The sequence below is a fragment of the Drosophila bipectinata genome, chromosome 2R (assembly GCF_030179905.1).
Source record: "Drosophila bipectinata strain 14024-0381.07 chromosome 2R, DbipHiC1v2, whole genome shotgun sequence".
Taxonomy (NCBI): domain Eukaryota; kingdom Metazoa; phylum Arthropoda; class Insecta; order Diptera; family Drosophilidae; genus Drosophila; species Drosophila bipectinata.
The window spans coordinates 6,240,040-6,254,643 of record NC_091737.1 but is presented as its reverse complement, the minus strand read 5'-3'; the positions used below and the strand labels follow the sequence as shown (position 1 = coordinate 6,254,643).

The window sequence follows — 14,604 nt, the reverse complement described above, 5'->3', positions numbered from 1 at the left end:
TAGGGATTGATAAAATGGTTTGGGAGGGCTAATGGCTTTTTGAGTGAAAATTGATGGATTTTTAGCTTTTTCTGGATCATAAATGGAGCGACGGGTGGACGAGCTCTGTTCAGTATGATTCGAATATTTCTAGTTGCCTGCACCCTGCCCCTGTGGGGAAGTACCTTTGTTGACGGCTCTAACCTGGAGCAGATCTTCGGTCCGAGATGCAATCCCCTCGTTGAGTGCGACGAGTACTACTCCGTGGCTGGGTTCGCCAAAGTAAGTTGTGTCAAAGCCTCCTCTTCGGTCGCCAATAGTTCGTCTTCCCTAGGTGACATGGCTTGAGGCCAACATCATCTGCAACAGAGTGGGTTCTGTTCTGGCTACAGTCAGGAACTATGACCAGCACCAGTTCATGCTCAATGAAGTCTTTTTGCATGGTAATATTGCTTCGATTAATATCAATAGATTTTTTAAATAAATTCTCCCCCCAGGTGAGGCCTTAAGCGACAAAAACTTTTGGCTGGGAGCCACAAACCTGGTGCAGAGCACCTACACATGGACCTGGCTGAGCACTGGCCTGCCTATGACTTATGCGGAATGGGCGGAGGGGGAACCCTTATCGGATGAAACTGAACAGTATGCTTGCCTCATCCTGAAAGGCGACAAATTCTGGCACAGTGTGTCCTGCGAGGAGAAACACTTTTTCATTTGCGAAAATGTTTGCCTTCTAAATGACACTTCGCTAGACAAAAGAGTGTTTATATGACAAAATAAACTAAACATAAATATATATACTTTGGCGCATTAAATATTTTGTATTATTTATTTATTATCAAAAGACATGGAAAGCTAGCTGCAGGCATTTCAAAGCTTTTACCCGTCAGAACCTCTTTCGAAAGGCATAATCAAGGAGGACCACATAGCTCGACGCTTTTAAAAAGAGATGCATACTCGATCAGAGCAAGTGTATTCCTAATAAAAAATAAATTACTATATTGTTGAGTTGGATATATGGTTAGCTGATCTTTTAAAGATTTTCTTGATTCGACGAGGTAATATAGTTATGCCTAAAAAATAATGCCTATTTTCGTCGTGCAAGCTTATCACTTCAGTTTGTTATATTTCTGAGCTTAAGCCCATTAAATATTAAAAATGCATTTTTAAAGAAAAACCATTCGGTATAGCTTGCTCATTTAAAATATTTTATTTTGAAAATTTTGAGAACCCATCGGGTCACAAATTAATTCACGTCGTCGTCGAAAAGGCAACGCTTCTCGCAGATGAAGTACCGCTGATCCCTGCAGTCAGCGTTGATCCACATTCCAGATATGCCATTAATGGCCAAACAGTTGCGATTCTCACTGGAGTATCCTGGGAGTCCGTTCTGGAAGTTGCGGTAGTTCAGGGCGCGCCCATTGCTGAACCATACCCAGCTGTTGGCGTTGGGCAGGTCGGTGCCGGACGTCCAAAGTGGGTCGTAGAGCAGGTCCTGCTGGTTACGGGCAAAGGTGAAGAGGAAGGTACGGAGCGCGCGTTGGTCCTGCTCCATGTTAAGGCTGACCAGGGTGTAGCCATAGGAGGCGCAGGTGGCCTGGGCTTGGAACCAGTTCACCTTGGCGAAGGCGCTCACGGCAAACCGTCCGTCGCGGAAGGCGAACGGCGAGAAGTTAGTGGGAATTTCCGGCTCCTCAGAGGTTGCATTTCCAGACGGCGTAGTCACGGGCAAGTCCACGTCCGAATCCGAGTCCGGGAGTGCCAAAACCCAGGCCGAGCTCAGAAGGAAGGAGACCAGGAACAGAGACTGCATCTTGGTTGTGTGTACAGCTGGTGGAGTTTCACTGGCCTTATATATCGAAGCACTAATTGCCCGGGGCATTCATCAATGTCACCCAGATAAGCAGCAGAATCCGGGCATAACTAAGCACTTTCCTTAAATTGGCTCCGCTCGCTGTGTGGCTCTCGCCATAAATATCGCTCCCCAGTAAATCTCAATTTTAAGCGCTGCGCAAATCCGTTTGCCATTTTTATGGCAAACTTTTCGTTCACTAATAATGTTATCCAACGAGACCACCCCAGAACCCATTCCAGAGCCCTACGCCCTCGCCCAAAACTGTCGGACCGAGGCAAGAGCAGAGAATTTATCGAAAAAATGTAAAAAGCATATCTCATTTAACTCTGCTGTCAGCTGGGGGAATCGAGTGGGGAGGCCAAGGGTAGAGGGGGATGGGAAGACGTTATGACGGGTCAAGGATTGCCAATTGCCAAGCCAAACCCTCGTCCAACTTTTCCCACTCAATCGCATTCCGCACTTCCTTGGGTGGCTCGGCGAGTGTGCGTGTATTGGCCAAGTGTTTACGAGTCCCGCTGGGATTGAACACCAACGAAATGGGCAAACACAGATCGCAGGATGCCGTTTATATGCAAGTATCCTGGCGAGGGGAAAAATGACGCCGAATCAAAAATTTCTGCTGCACTGGGGCGAGTGTAGAGCTGCTGGGGCGTATGCGTTATATGAGTGCAGGGAAAGTCGTCCCGTCCCATTCCTATTCCCATTTGCATTTGGCAATTCAGAATGTGAACATGGCACAAAAGGTCCACCCTGATAGCAAGGTCATTCATTGTCACTGCAAGGTCCCGAAAAAAAGCACGAGTCTTTTAGAAACGTTTTTAAATAGCATTACTTTTTGCAAAAAAAATTTAGAATTAGGTTGGTTTATGTTATATTTGATAGAATAAAATCTCATCATCTACATACTTGATACATACATCTACATTACTTTTAAAACATTTTTTTAAACAGCTTATCATCATTTTTTATTTCCCAAAAATAGCTAAGGTGCATTTTAATTTTTTGAGCATTATTTTTGTGGACTCATACATAACTTTTATTTGCAGTTAAGTTAATGCAAACAGAAAGTCACTCAGGTAATTTTTCTTAGAACTGTATACGAATAACTATAAGAGGTCCCCAATAAAGGCTAAATAAATATTTAAAAAGTTTATATATGAATATGCTTCCCACTTTAAAAGAAAAATGATCAAAAAGAACATTTTTGCCCACTTCACTGGTAAGTAAATAAAACATATATATTATATTCCTGTTATATGTATACTCTCCTAAAAAAAAAAACTTGAAAAACATAGTTGTATGTTCTAATATTCAATATATAGTCATAACTTGTAGGATTCAGTAAATTTTTATTTTTCATCATTTTGAAGTTATTTAAAATTTATCTTAATTCTTCATTTATCATAATAATTTCAAAACGAAAGAGAATTAATTCTTTGTATAAATAAAGAAATTAATAAATAATAAAAAATTAATTTCGCCCAACGTGGGGCTCGAACCCACGACCCTGAGATTAAGAGTCTCATGCTCTACCGACTGAGCTAGCCGGGCACTTGCGGGAGGAGCGTCCAATTACAGACTGGAAGTTCTAGGCAGACACGATCAACATTGAAAATTTCAAAGCACATCCCTAGGCTCTTGAATATACCAATTTTTAAATAACTTTTAAAATAAAAAGGAGTTTTACTTCTGACCTTAAATAGCATTAAAATAGTGCTTCGGTTTGAGCTAAATTGAGTCGTTTCCTGGTATCTGAAACTGGATGTGCGCCATTTAATTGTAAAGCTTGTTGACAAGATGACTTGATCTATTAGCTTTGGTTATTTGTCTTTGGTCGGTTGGAGGGAAAAATGGCAATTAAATTGGTTTGCGGTAGCTGCAACAGAGCGAAGGGCGCTGCCATGGCCCTGCCATGGAGAGTCACGAAGGATAAATGCACCAAAGGTCCCTTGAGGAACAATGAATGCCATGGCTCCTGCATCCGTTCCTTCAACTTAATTTATGCTTTTAGGGGGGGCCGAGTTGGGGTCTGTGTGCCCTTGGATTTCCGTTGTTGGACATTTTGTCACAACGTAAAACGCTGGTCGTGAAGTGCTTAGCTTTGTTTTACGGCGTGGAAATACATCTTAAGACCCTCAACGTGTCCCTTCTAGGAGTAATCTTTCACGCTAAGTTGTACCTCATTACTGCCGGAGAAATAGAAAAAGTTTAGGAAACACAATACGCCAAGCCAATAAACCTCAGAACTTTTCAGATACTTTCTAAAGACTCAACAAAACACAAAATAATTACAAGTATTCTAAAATTGAATTCAAATTAATCGGAAAATATTGGATAGTGACAAAGAAGCACAGTTATTTTAACGGAAAACCGCGAATCTCTTGTCTGGAAAGCCTTAACTTTTTGAAAACATACACTTTTACACTTATACACTTTTTATGTTTCAATATATATAATATTTCAATATATATCTAGAACCCGATTATAATTTTTAAAGACATTGATCGCCTTCAAAATTATTTAACCTTTACATTGTGGTGACCTTTGCATAGAATCCGGTGGAAATCTGTGCTACCAAACGCTTCATCAAGATTTTATCCCATCAAAATGTCCTCATCAAGCTAAAGACTTGGAAGGGCGACTGGGTGGCCAGTGGCTTAATTAACAAATTCCTGATGCTCCAAACGCAGAGCTTAGAGGGGAAAGTTTCCAGCTAATTAGGAAGCTACCAACAAAGGGAAACTACGTAGTAATTTGCGAGATTATTAATTTTATGTCGATTTGCATGCAATTTCCGACTGAAGGCGAGATTTGACTTGGCCATGGAGCTTGGTACTCGGATACGATCGTAATATGAAAGAAGCCATTTGCTTAACGACTGCCACTGGTTAATTAAAACTAATGGCCGGGACAGTAACTGGCAGCTGTCAGGGACAGCAGGTGAATCCACCCAGCTGAGTGGATTTTCCTGTTCGATTCCTGCTCCTGCTTGTCCTGGCTGCAATTCAATCGCAGGAAAGCCACTCCTTCCAAGATGGGAAAAGTTACGCAATAGTCGAATAAAGCGTGGCACGCGATTTTCCGATACGCCGGAGTGCGGAGTAACTTGCAAATCCGCCACGAAGGTCATTTCAAAGTCATCCAGTTGCGTGCCACGCATTTGCCAGGGCCCCCAGTAATGGCCGTTGCAGTTGCACCCTTAGAACAAGTCAACTGTGAATTGGCTTAGCTGCAGTTTATCATTAAATTTGATGTCAGTTTATTTCACGTTGTGTTGCACGTGAATTTTGATATTTTACGTACAAGCTGTACGTGGTGTGCAGTTGCAGCATTGTACATATGCTCCGTTTCTCCTGCGGGGTGCATCACCCAACCGAAAGGGTCCAAATAATTTCGAAAAATATCCATATGGGCGGTTCTCTAATGCCGAACGCGATATTCGTAAGCATTTAAGTTGAAACAAAAAGGACTTTGATTGAGACTGTGCAAAAAGTAAATCTTATAGCTCTTCAAAAGCACTATAAATGGTGCAAAGGTTGATTTTGGAAAACTTTCTGTTTTCTAAACATTCACAAAAAACTAAAGTGTTTGCACAAAACAAAATAAGAAACTACTTTCTCAAAAACCAAACACCGATTTCACCTAGATGTGATGGTTTTCAGCTAAAAGTTTATCTCCAATTTAAAAAGGCTATGCATTTAATGTTCTGAATTAAAATTTTTCAATATATTGATATTTAATATTTGTTTCATTTACAAATATTTAGTCGTTTATTTGAACTTAGTTTTCATCACTGTAGCTCTCACATTTTCATACATCATGAAAATGTGTATGAAAATTCTTTTTGAAGTAATTAAAAGTAAATATTATTTATTTGTTTATATACTGTGAAGTTTGTTTTTATTAGTTAAGTTTAAAAGATTCCTAAAAATAATATAATAACATAGCAATAATTATAATATAAGAATAAAAAAATACTTTGAATTTTGTAATGGTGGTTGACCTTTCTAAAGAATTACCCATACAGTGCAAATAAAAAAAAAAATCTCATTTGAGGATTCAATTTGGAAACGACACATGAAGAGAACCCGTCTCAAATATAAATATAAAAAATAAAAATCAAAAATATACCAACTTTTTTAATATTTTTAAAGGTACAAGTTTTAATTTCTATTCACAAATTCGAAAGTGTCTAGTAGCAATAGTAGGAATGAATATACATAATTGGTTCATTATGGGCACATAATTAGTCCGAACCGCCCCAACAGCCCATTACGAGGCCATCCCTTTGCAACCACACTTCCCGGGATGTGCCACAAGTCTCTCGGAGCAAGTTGACAATTGCATTAAGCACATTAAGTGCTTCTGCGTAAATGGGAGTGTGTTGAGGAACAAATGTATTTGCAAGTGTGCAACCAGTTCAAGTGGCAACAACAGTCACGACAAGTCCTTGCAAAGGACGACACCAACTCATCCTGTTATCTCCCTGGTAAGCTCAACTTTTTATCCCATCAGTTCTGCTGCAAGTTGCCAACTGACATCGAGTTGCCACTCGGCCATCGTAGTATTGTTCTCCAAGGATAATTGTTGTGATGTGAAGGTTAATCCATTTTGTAAACTGTTTCCATGTTATGTAATTTTTGTAAATATTATTATGAAACATTATTTTAAATATGCAGTTTCATTTAAATGATAAATCAGCCTCATCGAGGACTAGATAAGTCCATTTCATATACATATGGATGGACCCAATTTCTTGGCAATTTTGGGTTTTAGGCAGTAATGTCATTTTGTCAAAAAGAGTCCCAAATTAGTGCACATTTGATTCAATAACTATGTTTTGAGAAAAGAGGCCTCTTAAGTGACCCTTTAGAGGAGATAGAATATCAGAGGGTGCAAATGTAAGCTCACAAAGCAAGCTTTTCCTTTTTGTTCGTTTTTTTATTGAAAATTTCAATGATTCCAATAAATTAATTTCATTCTCTTTTAAAAAAAGTAATATTGACTTTTTTATTTTTTAAATTAATCCGCTTGACGCCTAACCTTCTCATCCGCATACTTTTATTTTAAGTAAGATTTTACTTTTCGTCACCTCGTAGACTCACCAGCGATTTACTACGCAACTTTTACGTCAATTTTATTTTCATTGCTTTATGCTGAGGCCTCAAAAGCTTACAGCTAGTAATGGTAGGTTAAAAAGGTCACAGCATTCGCGGTTAGACACGGTCCTGTGGCGCAATGGATAACGCGTCTGACTACGGATCAGAAGATTCCAGGTTCGACTCCTGGCAGGATCGATTTTTTTTTATATTTTTCAAAATTACTTAGTTTTATTCTAACATAAAACAAATTGGTAATATTAAGATATTTCTAATCTTCTTTCCACCAAAAATATTATTGTGTGTATATTTGATCCAAAAAGAATTTCGCCCAACGTGGGGCTCGAACCCACGACCCTGAGATTAAGAGTCTCATGCTCTACCGACTGAGCTAGCCGGGCACTTGCGCCATTCACGTCAAAACGGTAATAACCCGTACCACCATTCAAGTATGAGCTTTCTTTGAAGAATCAGAATTTTCTAGGTTCTAAAAGCTTAATCATTTCATAAGCTGGTAGTCAGCGCCCAAACATGTGGTCCTGTGGCGCAATGGATAACGCGTCTGACTACGGATCAGAAGATTCCAGGTTCGACTCCTGGCAGGATCGGATTTTTTTTGTGATATTTTGTTTAGATTAGTAAAGTTGTCTCATTTAAAACAACCTTTTTACTTTAATTTCGTTTAACAAAAGTAATTCTAGACTCTAGAGCATATTGATTTTCAATGACAATAGGTTTTGTGATAAAATAAAATACGATACAATAGTATAACTATTGAAACAGTGATCTGTCCACATATAATAATAAATTTGGAAATTTGTTACACAACTTTCCGTAGTTGTCATTTATTTATTAAATCAAGTATTCAGAATCAAGTAAAAAAATTATTATGAATATATTATTGTTTTTAAATAACAAATTTCATCGTTTCTATATTCTAAAGTATTTTTTGCCAAAAAAATTTTAGTCGATCCTGCCAGGAGTCGAACCTGGAATCTTCTGATCCGTAGTCAGACGCGTTATCCATTGCGCCACAGGACCATATGTCGATTCCCCGGCTAAAGCAGAGTTTTCCCTATCTGATGGAATTGGTCTAGCACATATACATAGATATTAAAATAGTTTAACTTTTTGTTTTAATCAATTGTTTTTTTTTTTATTTGTATTTTTTTTTTCATATTTAACACGGGGAAAAAAAATTCGATCCTGCCAGGAGTCGAACCTGGAATCTTCTGATCCGTAGTCAGACGCGTTATCCATTGCGCCACAGGACCGGATGACGATCACCTGTTGAATGGGCAGTTTTCCCTGGTTTTAATAAGTACAGAAATACAATATAATACATTTTAATATAATTAAATTCAAAAGCAAGCTCATTTTTTTTTTTTAATTTTTCTGATTTTGTTTTAATATATGCACTGACATTTTTATTAAAAAATTAATATTCAAAACATTTTTATTGCCTTTTTAAGTAAAAAAAAAAAACAATGTTTTATTTTTAAATGTTACATATTAAATTTACAATAATAAATTTTTCAATTGGCAGGTGATAAATTCGGAAAATAAAGACAAAAAAAGATGTCGATCCTGCCAGGAGTCGAACCTGGAATCTTCTGATCCGTAGTCAGACGCGTTATCCATTGCGCCACAGGACCCGTTGCCAAGCGTGTGGCTAAAGCTCGCCAAGTCACGGTTCGAGTTTTTCGGAACAGTGTTCTTTGTTATTACTCCAATTATAATATGTGGTGTAAAAGCAGATGTTCAAACAAAGTTCTCAACCACACAAAATAAAACCACTGGGGAATGGCCCCAAGCATTGAAAACAAAATTCATTTCCAAGCATGAAACTTTACCTCCTCCCCCGACAACTGTGATGGCATCGCAACGCCAACAGCGACGCCAGCAGAAGCCGTCGGTGGCAACGTCGACTCCGACGACAGTCCGTCTTGGGCTTTCAGAGTGTTCGGTTCGGGAACTACGTGCGCGGCAAACGCAAACCAAATCGCAGTGGCAAGGTGGAAATATCAATTAAAAAACCAATCTGTTAGTGCAAAAAATTGTTTTCGACACCGCCAAGAGCTGAGGGCTGGGATGTTTCAGCCACTTTCAAAGAGCCACCTGACCTGCGGTCCGAGTACCAGAGAAGTGTTCGCGAAAATTCCAGTCGAATGTTTTGTGCGTCTGAGAGCGCGTTACAGAGTGCAATGTAAAATAGAAATCATAAGGTGGTAAATGTAAACAGTGCTTGTGTTCAGCATCGGTGAGTTCCAACTGAAAAAGCCGTAAGACAACGTAAACGGCCCCGTCAGCCTCGCGTTCTCCCCTCCGTTTGTCTATTCTGTTTTCAACATTCTTTTTTGTTTTCATCGTCTGCTTCGGCTGGAGCCCCGAAACAGCGTAGAAGCGAAAGCCCGAAGATTGGGGCAGACGCCTTATTTTTATTGTTGTTATTTTAGTGGTCGTACTTGTCGGTGTAGTTCTTGTTTTTGCTGTTTGTTTAGCTGCTGTTTCTCCCTCGATTTACATACGCCCGAGTGTGTGTTGGTGCACTGTTGCGATTCTCTCGCGCCTCTCTGTGTGTGTTTGTAGGCCTCACAGAATCGCTATTGCGAACGAAAATACATATGTACATGTGTACGTACATACATGTGTATATGTAGCTCTTTTCTATATCCGCCGGCGTTGGGGCGAAGAATCCGAGCCCACCGCCATGAAACGCTAGTGCAAGTATCCGCCGGAACTCTCAGGCGGGTAAGAAATTGAAGAAAAGGGGATAGTGCATTGTAGACTTTCTACTGGAGAAGATTCCCATGCGGCATTCATGATCGTGTCTGTATCAAATGTGGGCATAAAAGCGATATCTTTATCGTTTTTCTTGCAAAGATTATTCTCAGGGTAAAGATACAAAAAGTATCTTTTGCAATAAAAATATGTTAATATTGAAAATGTTTAGGAATTAGGGAGAAATATGAAGAATATGTACATATGGCCCATTATTTTAGTTAATTACATTTTTTAAATACTCAACTTTTTGAATTATTTTTTTTTAAGAAAAAGTTTAATGCTTAAACCCTTTCAACAATAATACATGAATATTATAGGAATGGTCTTTAACTTAAGTTGAGAGACATCCCATGTTGAGGATGCAACACGGACCTAAGATTAAAATTTAAAAAACAACGAAAGACATCTTGAAAATGTCTTTTACTTTTGGGAATTAATTTGAGGTATTAATTTAGAAAAATCGAACTCCATCAACCCGTGCAATTGAATGCGGCTCGAAAAGGCCAACAGTATCGAAAAAATGCTTACTGAAACTTCCCCTTTGGCCTCTAGAAGGGCTTTTCGTTGAAAGCGAAAATAGCGAACATTGAGGGGTGTTGCGGCAGAGTTCTAGGGGTACGCTCAGTCCCGTCTGAAATGCATCGCGCAGATACATTGGTACATATCTAAAAACAGCCACATAGAATGCAGTAGAACCAGCCATAAGCAACTAAATATAAAGCAGCACTCACACCACTGCAGGCTCGTATAAATATCCCGCCAGTCTTTGGGCCGCTTGCAATTTCATTTTCATTGCAACTCCATGCCCCTGACATCGGGCAGAATGCCTGTCTGTCCGCCCCCTTGCCTCCTGCTTCCGTCTCTGCCTGCGCTGCAGTCGCAGTCGTCGTTGGCGTCAGTGTGCTGCGTTGCAATTCTGCAACATTTTGATTCCGTCTCTTGCAGCTCTTTGCGCCGCTTGCCAGTTTCCACGCTCGTTCTGCGGACTGCCTATTGAAGTTGGCCTCCGCCCCCTCCCCCTTACGCCATTTTGCGCCTCGTCTGTGTTAGTAAGTGGGGGAGCTACTTGCCCTAACCTGCACCACTTAAAACGTATTGCGTCGGTTCGTTCCTTTGGGTCGCTTGGTCCCCGTGCCTCTTCATTTGGTTTCAACACATTCTCTCTTTTACGTTCCCCGTCTTTCTTGTTTTATTTCTTTATTTAGTATCTCTCCTACGTTTGGGCTAGGGCTTGGCGAGGAGAAGTTTCATTGATGCATTTCCATCATGCAGCTCCATACTTGGTTCGAATTACATTTGGGGCAGGGATCTCTTTCTCCTGACAGAGGTGATTGATGAAAAAGTAGTATATCTGATATGTATGCCAAGTGCGAGGGCCTATTGCCCGATCGGGTTAATATATATTGTCGGAAACGGTCATCGAGGCCCATTAGCTCAGTTGGTTAGAGCGTCGCACTATGGGGCCAACGAACACTTTTTATGGCCGAAATTAATATCTCGAAAACGAAACGAGATATTTCGGTTTGGTTTTCGGATTTGAGTTTATAATAAAAAAATGAATATGTTTTATGATAATGGGCGTGGCACCACCTTTTTTTTTTAAAGATATACCTATTATAATATTTCATCATAAAATTCCGTAAAAAAATCATAAAAATATATGTTTATTTGTCTATATTTATTTATTGAATAATAAAAAGGCACTAGTGCTCCTTAAAATATCCATTTACATTAATGTCAGGCTTGACGAGCTGTAAATAGTTGATTTTAAAATTCATGTAGAATAATTCAAATATTATGTTTAAGTACCTCATTTCTATTTTTATTGTATTTGTTCTTCGGCTTGCAGTTCCATATCAAAAGAAAATTCAAATTGATCATCTGAAAGGTCCTCTAAATGCGTATCTGAAGTACAACTTACGCCATCAAGCAATTCAGTAACTATTAAAAGTAGGCTTAATTGCTTCTGAGTCCGTATACGCTTGATACATTAACGGTAGAAATGAGTGGATCGGATGTGTCAAATGCTCTTTGAAAAACATCCGTAAAATGTTCTATTCTGTTGGTTTTTCTTGCATGGTGAAGCCGATCAGACTTGTAAATTTTGTTCCTTGATTCTGCTCCTTCTTCTCCGAAGCATCCCACTGGAATTACTGTGTTTTCTATTATGTCACTCGAATGAACAAGGATCTTATGAACAGTTGTTGAACATCTTATGAACAATGAGTATTTGTTGCCTTTTTAGGACTTTTAGCTAATAGCTGTAAAACAAAGGCGAGATCAACTTTGCCCCCTTTTTGCGCTGCTGCACTCGCTGATTGAATTAGAAGACCTACATTTCCTGCCATGCGAGAAGCAAGACCTGATGCTGCCCTTCTTATCGTTCTGTAACTCCTAACCGCGTATGATAATGAAGGTCGACCCACGGATCGTCGGTTCTTTGTTTCCATATGCACAACAGTTTGCGAAGATAGCCAAACAGCATGCCTTCTTCTAAACAATGCTACATTTCTTTTGCAACTATTCCACTTTCGTGATAAACGGTAGCAAAATTGTTCGCTTTGGACTACTAATTTTGTATCTTGGTCTTCAGATATAGGCCCATTTACACTTTTCCTAAAGCAATCCAAAATAGCAGACTTCTTTCAGCTTTTCGTAGCAGCTGATTTCCATTTATCGAACAATTTATCGTTGCTCAGGCACTGACCTAAAAATCAAAATACCATAAAAAGTTCAAACATATGCAGCTTAAGACTACATTCATTTGAAAGAGGACGAAAGACACTACAACACAGTACAAATATTAAGGTGAAACTAGGTTACATTTTTTTGTTTACTCCATTTGAAAAATGTACTTCAATTTAGCTTTTACCTATTCAGGGGGTACACAAAAACACACACTACAAAAACAACACGATCAATTCCTACAATGGACACCCACAAACACTTAGTACAAACCCCTTTGGTTCGACTGCATATCAAACATAAATGTTTTAAATCCTTTTAGTCCACTAAAAACTCTTTTAAAAAACGAAAATATTTTGCTAATCTACCACGTGTTTTTTATCGGCACTAACAGTGAACTTTGACAGCTAATAACATAACAGTGTTGATCTCTGTTAACTTTTCTGTTATGCATCATTAAAGCTTGATGTTATCTTAAGTTAATGACGACATTAGATCCTTTCTTTAAAAACTTTTAAAAAATGACTTATGGCCACAAAAAGTGGTCGTTGGCCCTATAGTGCGTCGTGCTAATAACGCGAAGGTCGCGGGTTCGATCCCCTCATGGGCCAATACTAGTTTTTTTTAGTTTATTTTTGTTTTTAAAGTTTAAAATATAAACTACCGCAATTCTCAAGTTCGGTAACAAAGGGAATAAGGACACTTGAGGCCCATTAGCTCAGTTGGTTAGAGCGTCGTGCTAATAACGCGAAGGTCGCGGGTTCGATCCCCTCATGGGCCATGGATCAATTTTTTGGTGAAGACCATTTTTTCCTATATCTAACTTCGTGCGTTCCTAGTGAACTTTCATAAAATTCAAGCTAAAATCGGGTTCTATATTATTAAAAAGCAATGCAAATTGAAATAAAAATGGTATTTACATCTTGTTTGTGTTTTAAAATTTTGTTAATAAAACAAAAATATAAAATACTTAATAAGAAGAAAAAAAAATCGCCCAACGTGGGGCTCGAACCCACGACCCTGAGATTAAGAGTCTCATGCTCTACCGACTGAGCTAGCCGGGCGTTGTGCTGCTAGATGTCCAAATACCTACATGGATTTCAGCGCATAGGGACTGTGAAAATATTCTCCATTCGCCACATATGCTGCCTTAAAAAAATCCAAAGAAAAATACTTTCTTGCCATTTGTGGTTGTAAATTGATTGTATATTGGGTGCGGCGCTCTTTCCTGCAGTTTTTGTTTGGTCTAGCTCACCCAATTTTATTGTCTGAGGGAAGGGATATATAAAATTATGCAGATACCTAACGAAAAGGATTTGAGGCCAAAAACGCTAGAAAAGAAACGTTAGAGAAATGTTTTTATGTATTGGCTCGTGGCGACACGACGTTCGGTAAAACATTGCAACGAAAAAATGTGCTAATGAAAACAGAACATAAATTCTCGATAAAAAAAGAGCTGAAGCGACATTGGGGATGCAAATGGAGGGCAGACAAAGTCTTGGTTAATTAGTAAGACAGACAGTACCCTACAATCCAAAACTGCCTGTTTTAATTTAATTTAAGTTTTAATTAAAACTTTTTATAGATATTTTTTTGAATTTTAACAAAAGAATAAATCAGATATCAGTTTATAAATATACATTTTATTTGACTATTTTCAAGTTGCAAACACAAAAACTGCCTATAAATAAAACACATTTTTGATTTTTTTAATCATAAAAACTAAGGTTATAATTCTTTGATGATTCACATTATTGTTTAGAATTTTATTATAATCCTCAATGATTGTATGGCTCCCCAATGAAGTAAATTTTCCATTAAATACAATATCAAAATGGATATTTCAAAATAATTGTTAAAAATTATACATTTGTATTAAATGTATAGCGATAAATTTCCGCTAATGGTATCATATGTCGAAAAATTAAAGTTTAAACTAGAAGCTGTTATTGACCGAATTTTTCTACCCTTGCAGAGGGTATTCTAATTTTGGTCAAAAGTGTGCAACGCAGTGAAGGAGACATCTCCAACCCTATAAAGTATATATATTCTTGATCAGGATCACCTCCTGAGTTGATATAAACATGTCTGTCCGTCTGTCTGTTTCTATGCAAACTAGTCTCTCAGTTTTAAAGCTATCGACTTGAAACTTTGCACACTTTCTTTCCTTTGCACGCAGTATATAAGTCGGAACGACAGGGA

At 38.5% G+C, this 14,604-nt stretch overlaps 2 protein-coding genes and 9 non-coding genes across 11 annotated transcripts; 4 read left to right on the top strand and 7 right to left on the bottom strand.

The window, feature by feature from the left end:
* Positions 1 to 114: 114 nt before the first annotated feature.
* On the top strand, positions 115 to 782 carry LOC108122258 (macrophage mannose receptor 1). Its single transcript, XM_017236814.2, has 3 exons — positions 115 to 261; positions 314 to 422; positions 477 to 782. Exons 1-3 carry the CDS (start codon positions 115 to 117, stop codon positions 749 to 751), a joined length of 531 nt encoding a protein of 176 aa, XP_017092303.2. The 3' UTR covers positions 752 to 782.
* Positions 783 to 1,174: 392 nt separating this feature from the next.
* LOC108122260 (C-type lectin 37Da) lies at positions 1,175 to 1,792 on the bottom strand. Its single transcript, XM_017236816.2, has one exon. The coding sequence runs from the start codon at positions 1,790 to 1,792 to the stop codon at positions 1,226 to 1,228; it is 567 nt and encodes a 188-aa protein (XP_017092305.2). The 3' UTR covers positions 1,175 to 1,225.
* A 1,520-nt stretch (positions 1,793 to 3,312) lies between these two features.
* Positions 3,313 to 3,385, bottom strand: TRNAK-CUU (transfer RNA lysine (anticodon CUU)). The gene has a single exon. It is a non-coding gene; the product is annotated as a tRNA-Lys (tRNA).
* A 3,673-nt stretch (positions 3,386 to 7,058) lies between these two features.
* Positions 7,059 to 7,131, top strand: TRNAR-ACG (transfer RNA arginine (anticodon ACG)). Its single transcript has one exon. It is a non-coding gene; the product is annotated as a tRNA-Arg (tRNA).
* Positions 7,132 to 7,261: 130 nt separating this feature from the next.
* On the bottom strand, positions 7,262 to 7,334 carry TRNAK-CUU (transfer RNA lysine (anticodon CUU)). The gene has a single exon. It is a non-coding gene; the product is annotated as a tRNA-Lys (tRNA).
* A 134-nt stretch (positions 7,335 to 7,468) lies between these two features.
* Positions 7,469 to 7,541, top strand: TRNAR-ACG (transfer RNA arginine (anticodon ACG)). The gene has a single exon. It is a non-coding gene; the product is annotated as a tRNA-Arg (tRNA).
* A 360-nt stretch (positions 7,542 to 7,901) lies between these two features.
* Positions 7,902 to 7,974, bottom strand: TRNAR-ACG (transfer RNA arginine (anticodon ACG)). The gene has a single exon. It is a non-coding gene; the product is annotated as a tRNA-Arg (tRNA).
* Positions 7,975 to 8,134: 160 nt separating this feature from the next.
* TRNAR-ACG (transfer RNA arginine (anticodon ACG)) lies at positions 8,135 to 8,207 on the bottom strand. Its single transcript has one exon. It is a non-coding gene; the product is annotated as a tRNA-Arg (tRNA).
* A 308-nt stretch (positions 8,208 to 8,515) lies between these two features.
* TRNAR-ACG (transfer RNA arginine (anticodon ACG)) lies at positions 8,516 to 8,588 on the bottom strand. The gene has a single exon. It is a non-coding gene; the product is annotated as a tRNA-Arg (tRNA).
* A 4,521-nt stretch (positions 8,589 to 13,109) lies between these two features.
* TRNAI-AAU (transfer RNA isoleucine (anticodon AAU)) lies at positions 13,110 to 13,183 on the top strand. Its single transcript has one exon. It is a non-coding gene; the product is annotated as a tRNA-Ile (tRNA).
* Positions 13,184 to 13,393: 210 nt separating this feature from the next.
* TRNAK-CUU (transfer RNA lysine (anticodon CUU)) lies at positions 13,394 to 13,466 on the bottom strand. The gene has a single exon. It is a non-coding gene; the product is annotated as a tRNA-Lys (tRNA).
* Between the last annotated feature and the right edge of the window lie 1,138 nt (positions 13,467 to 14,604).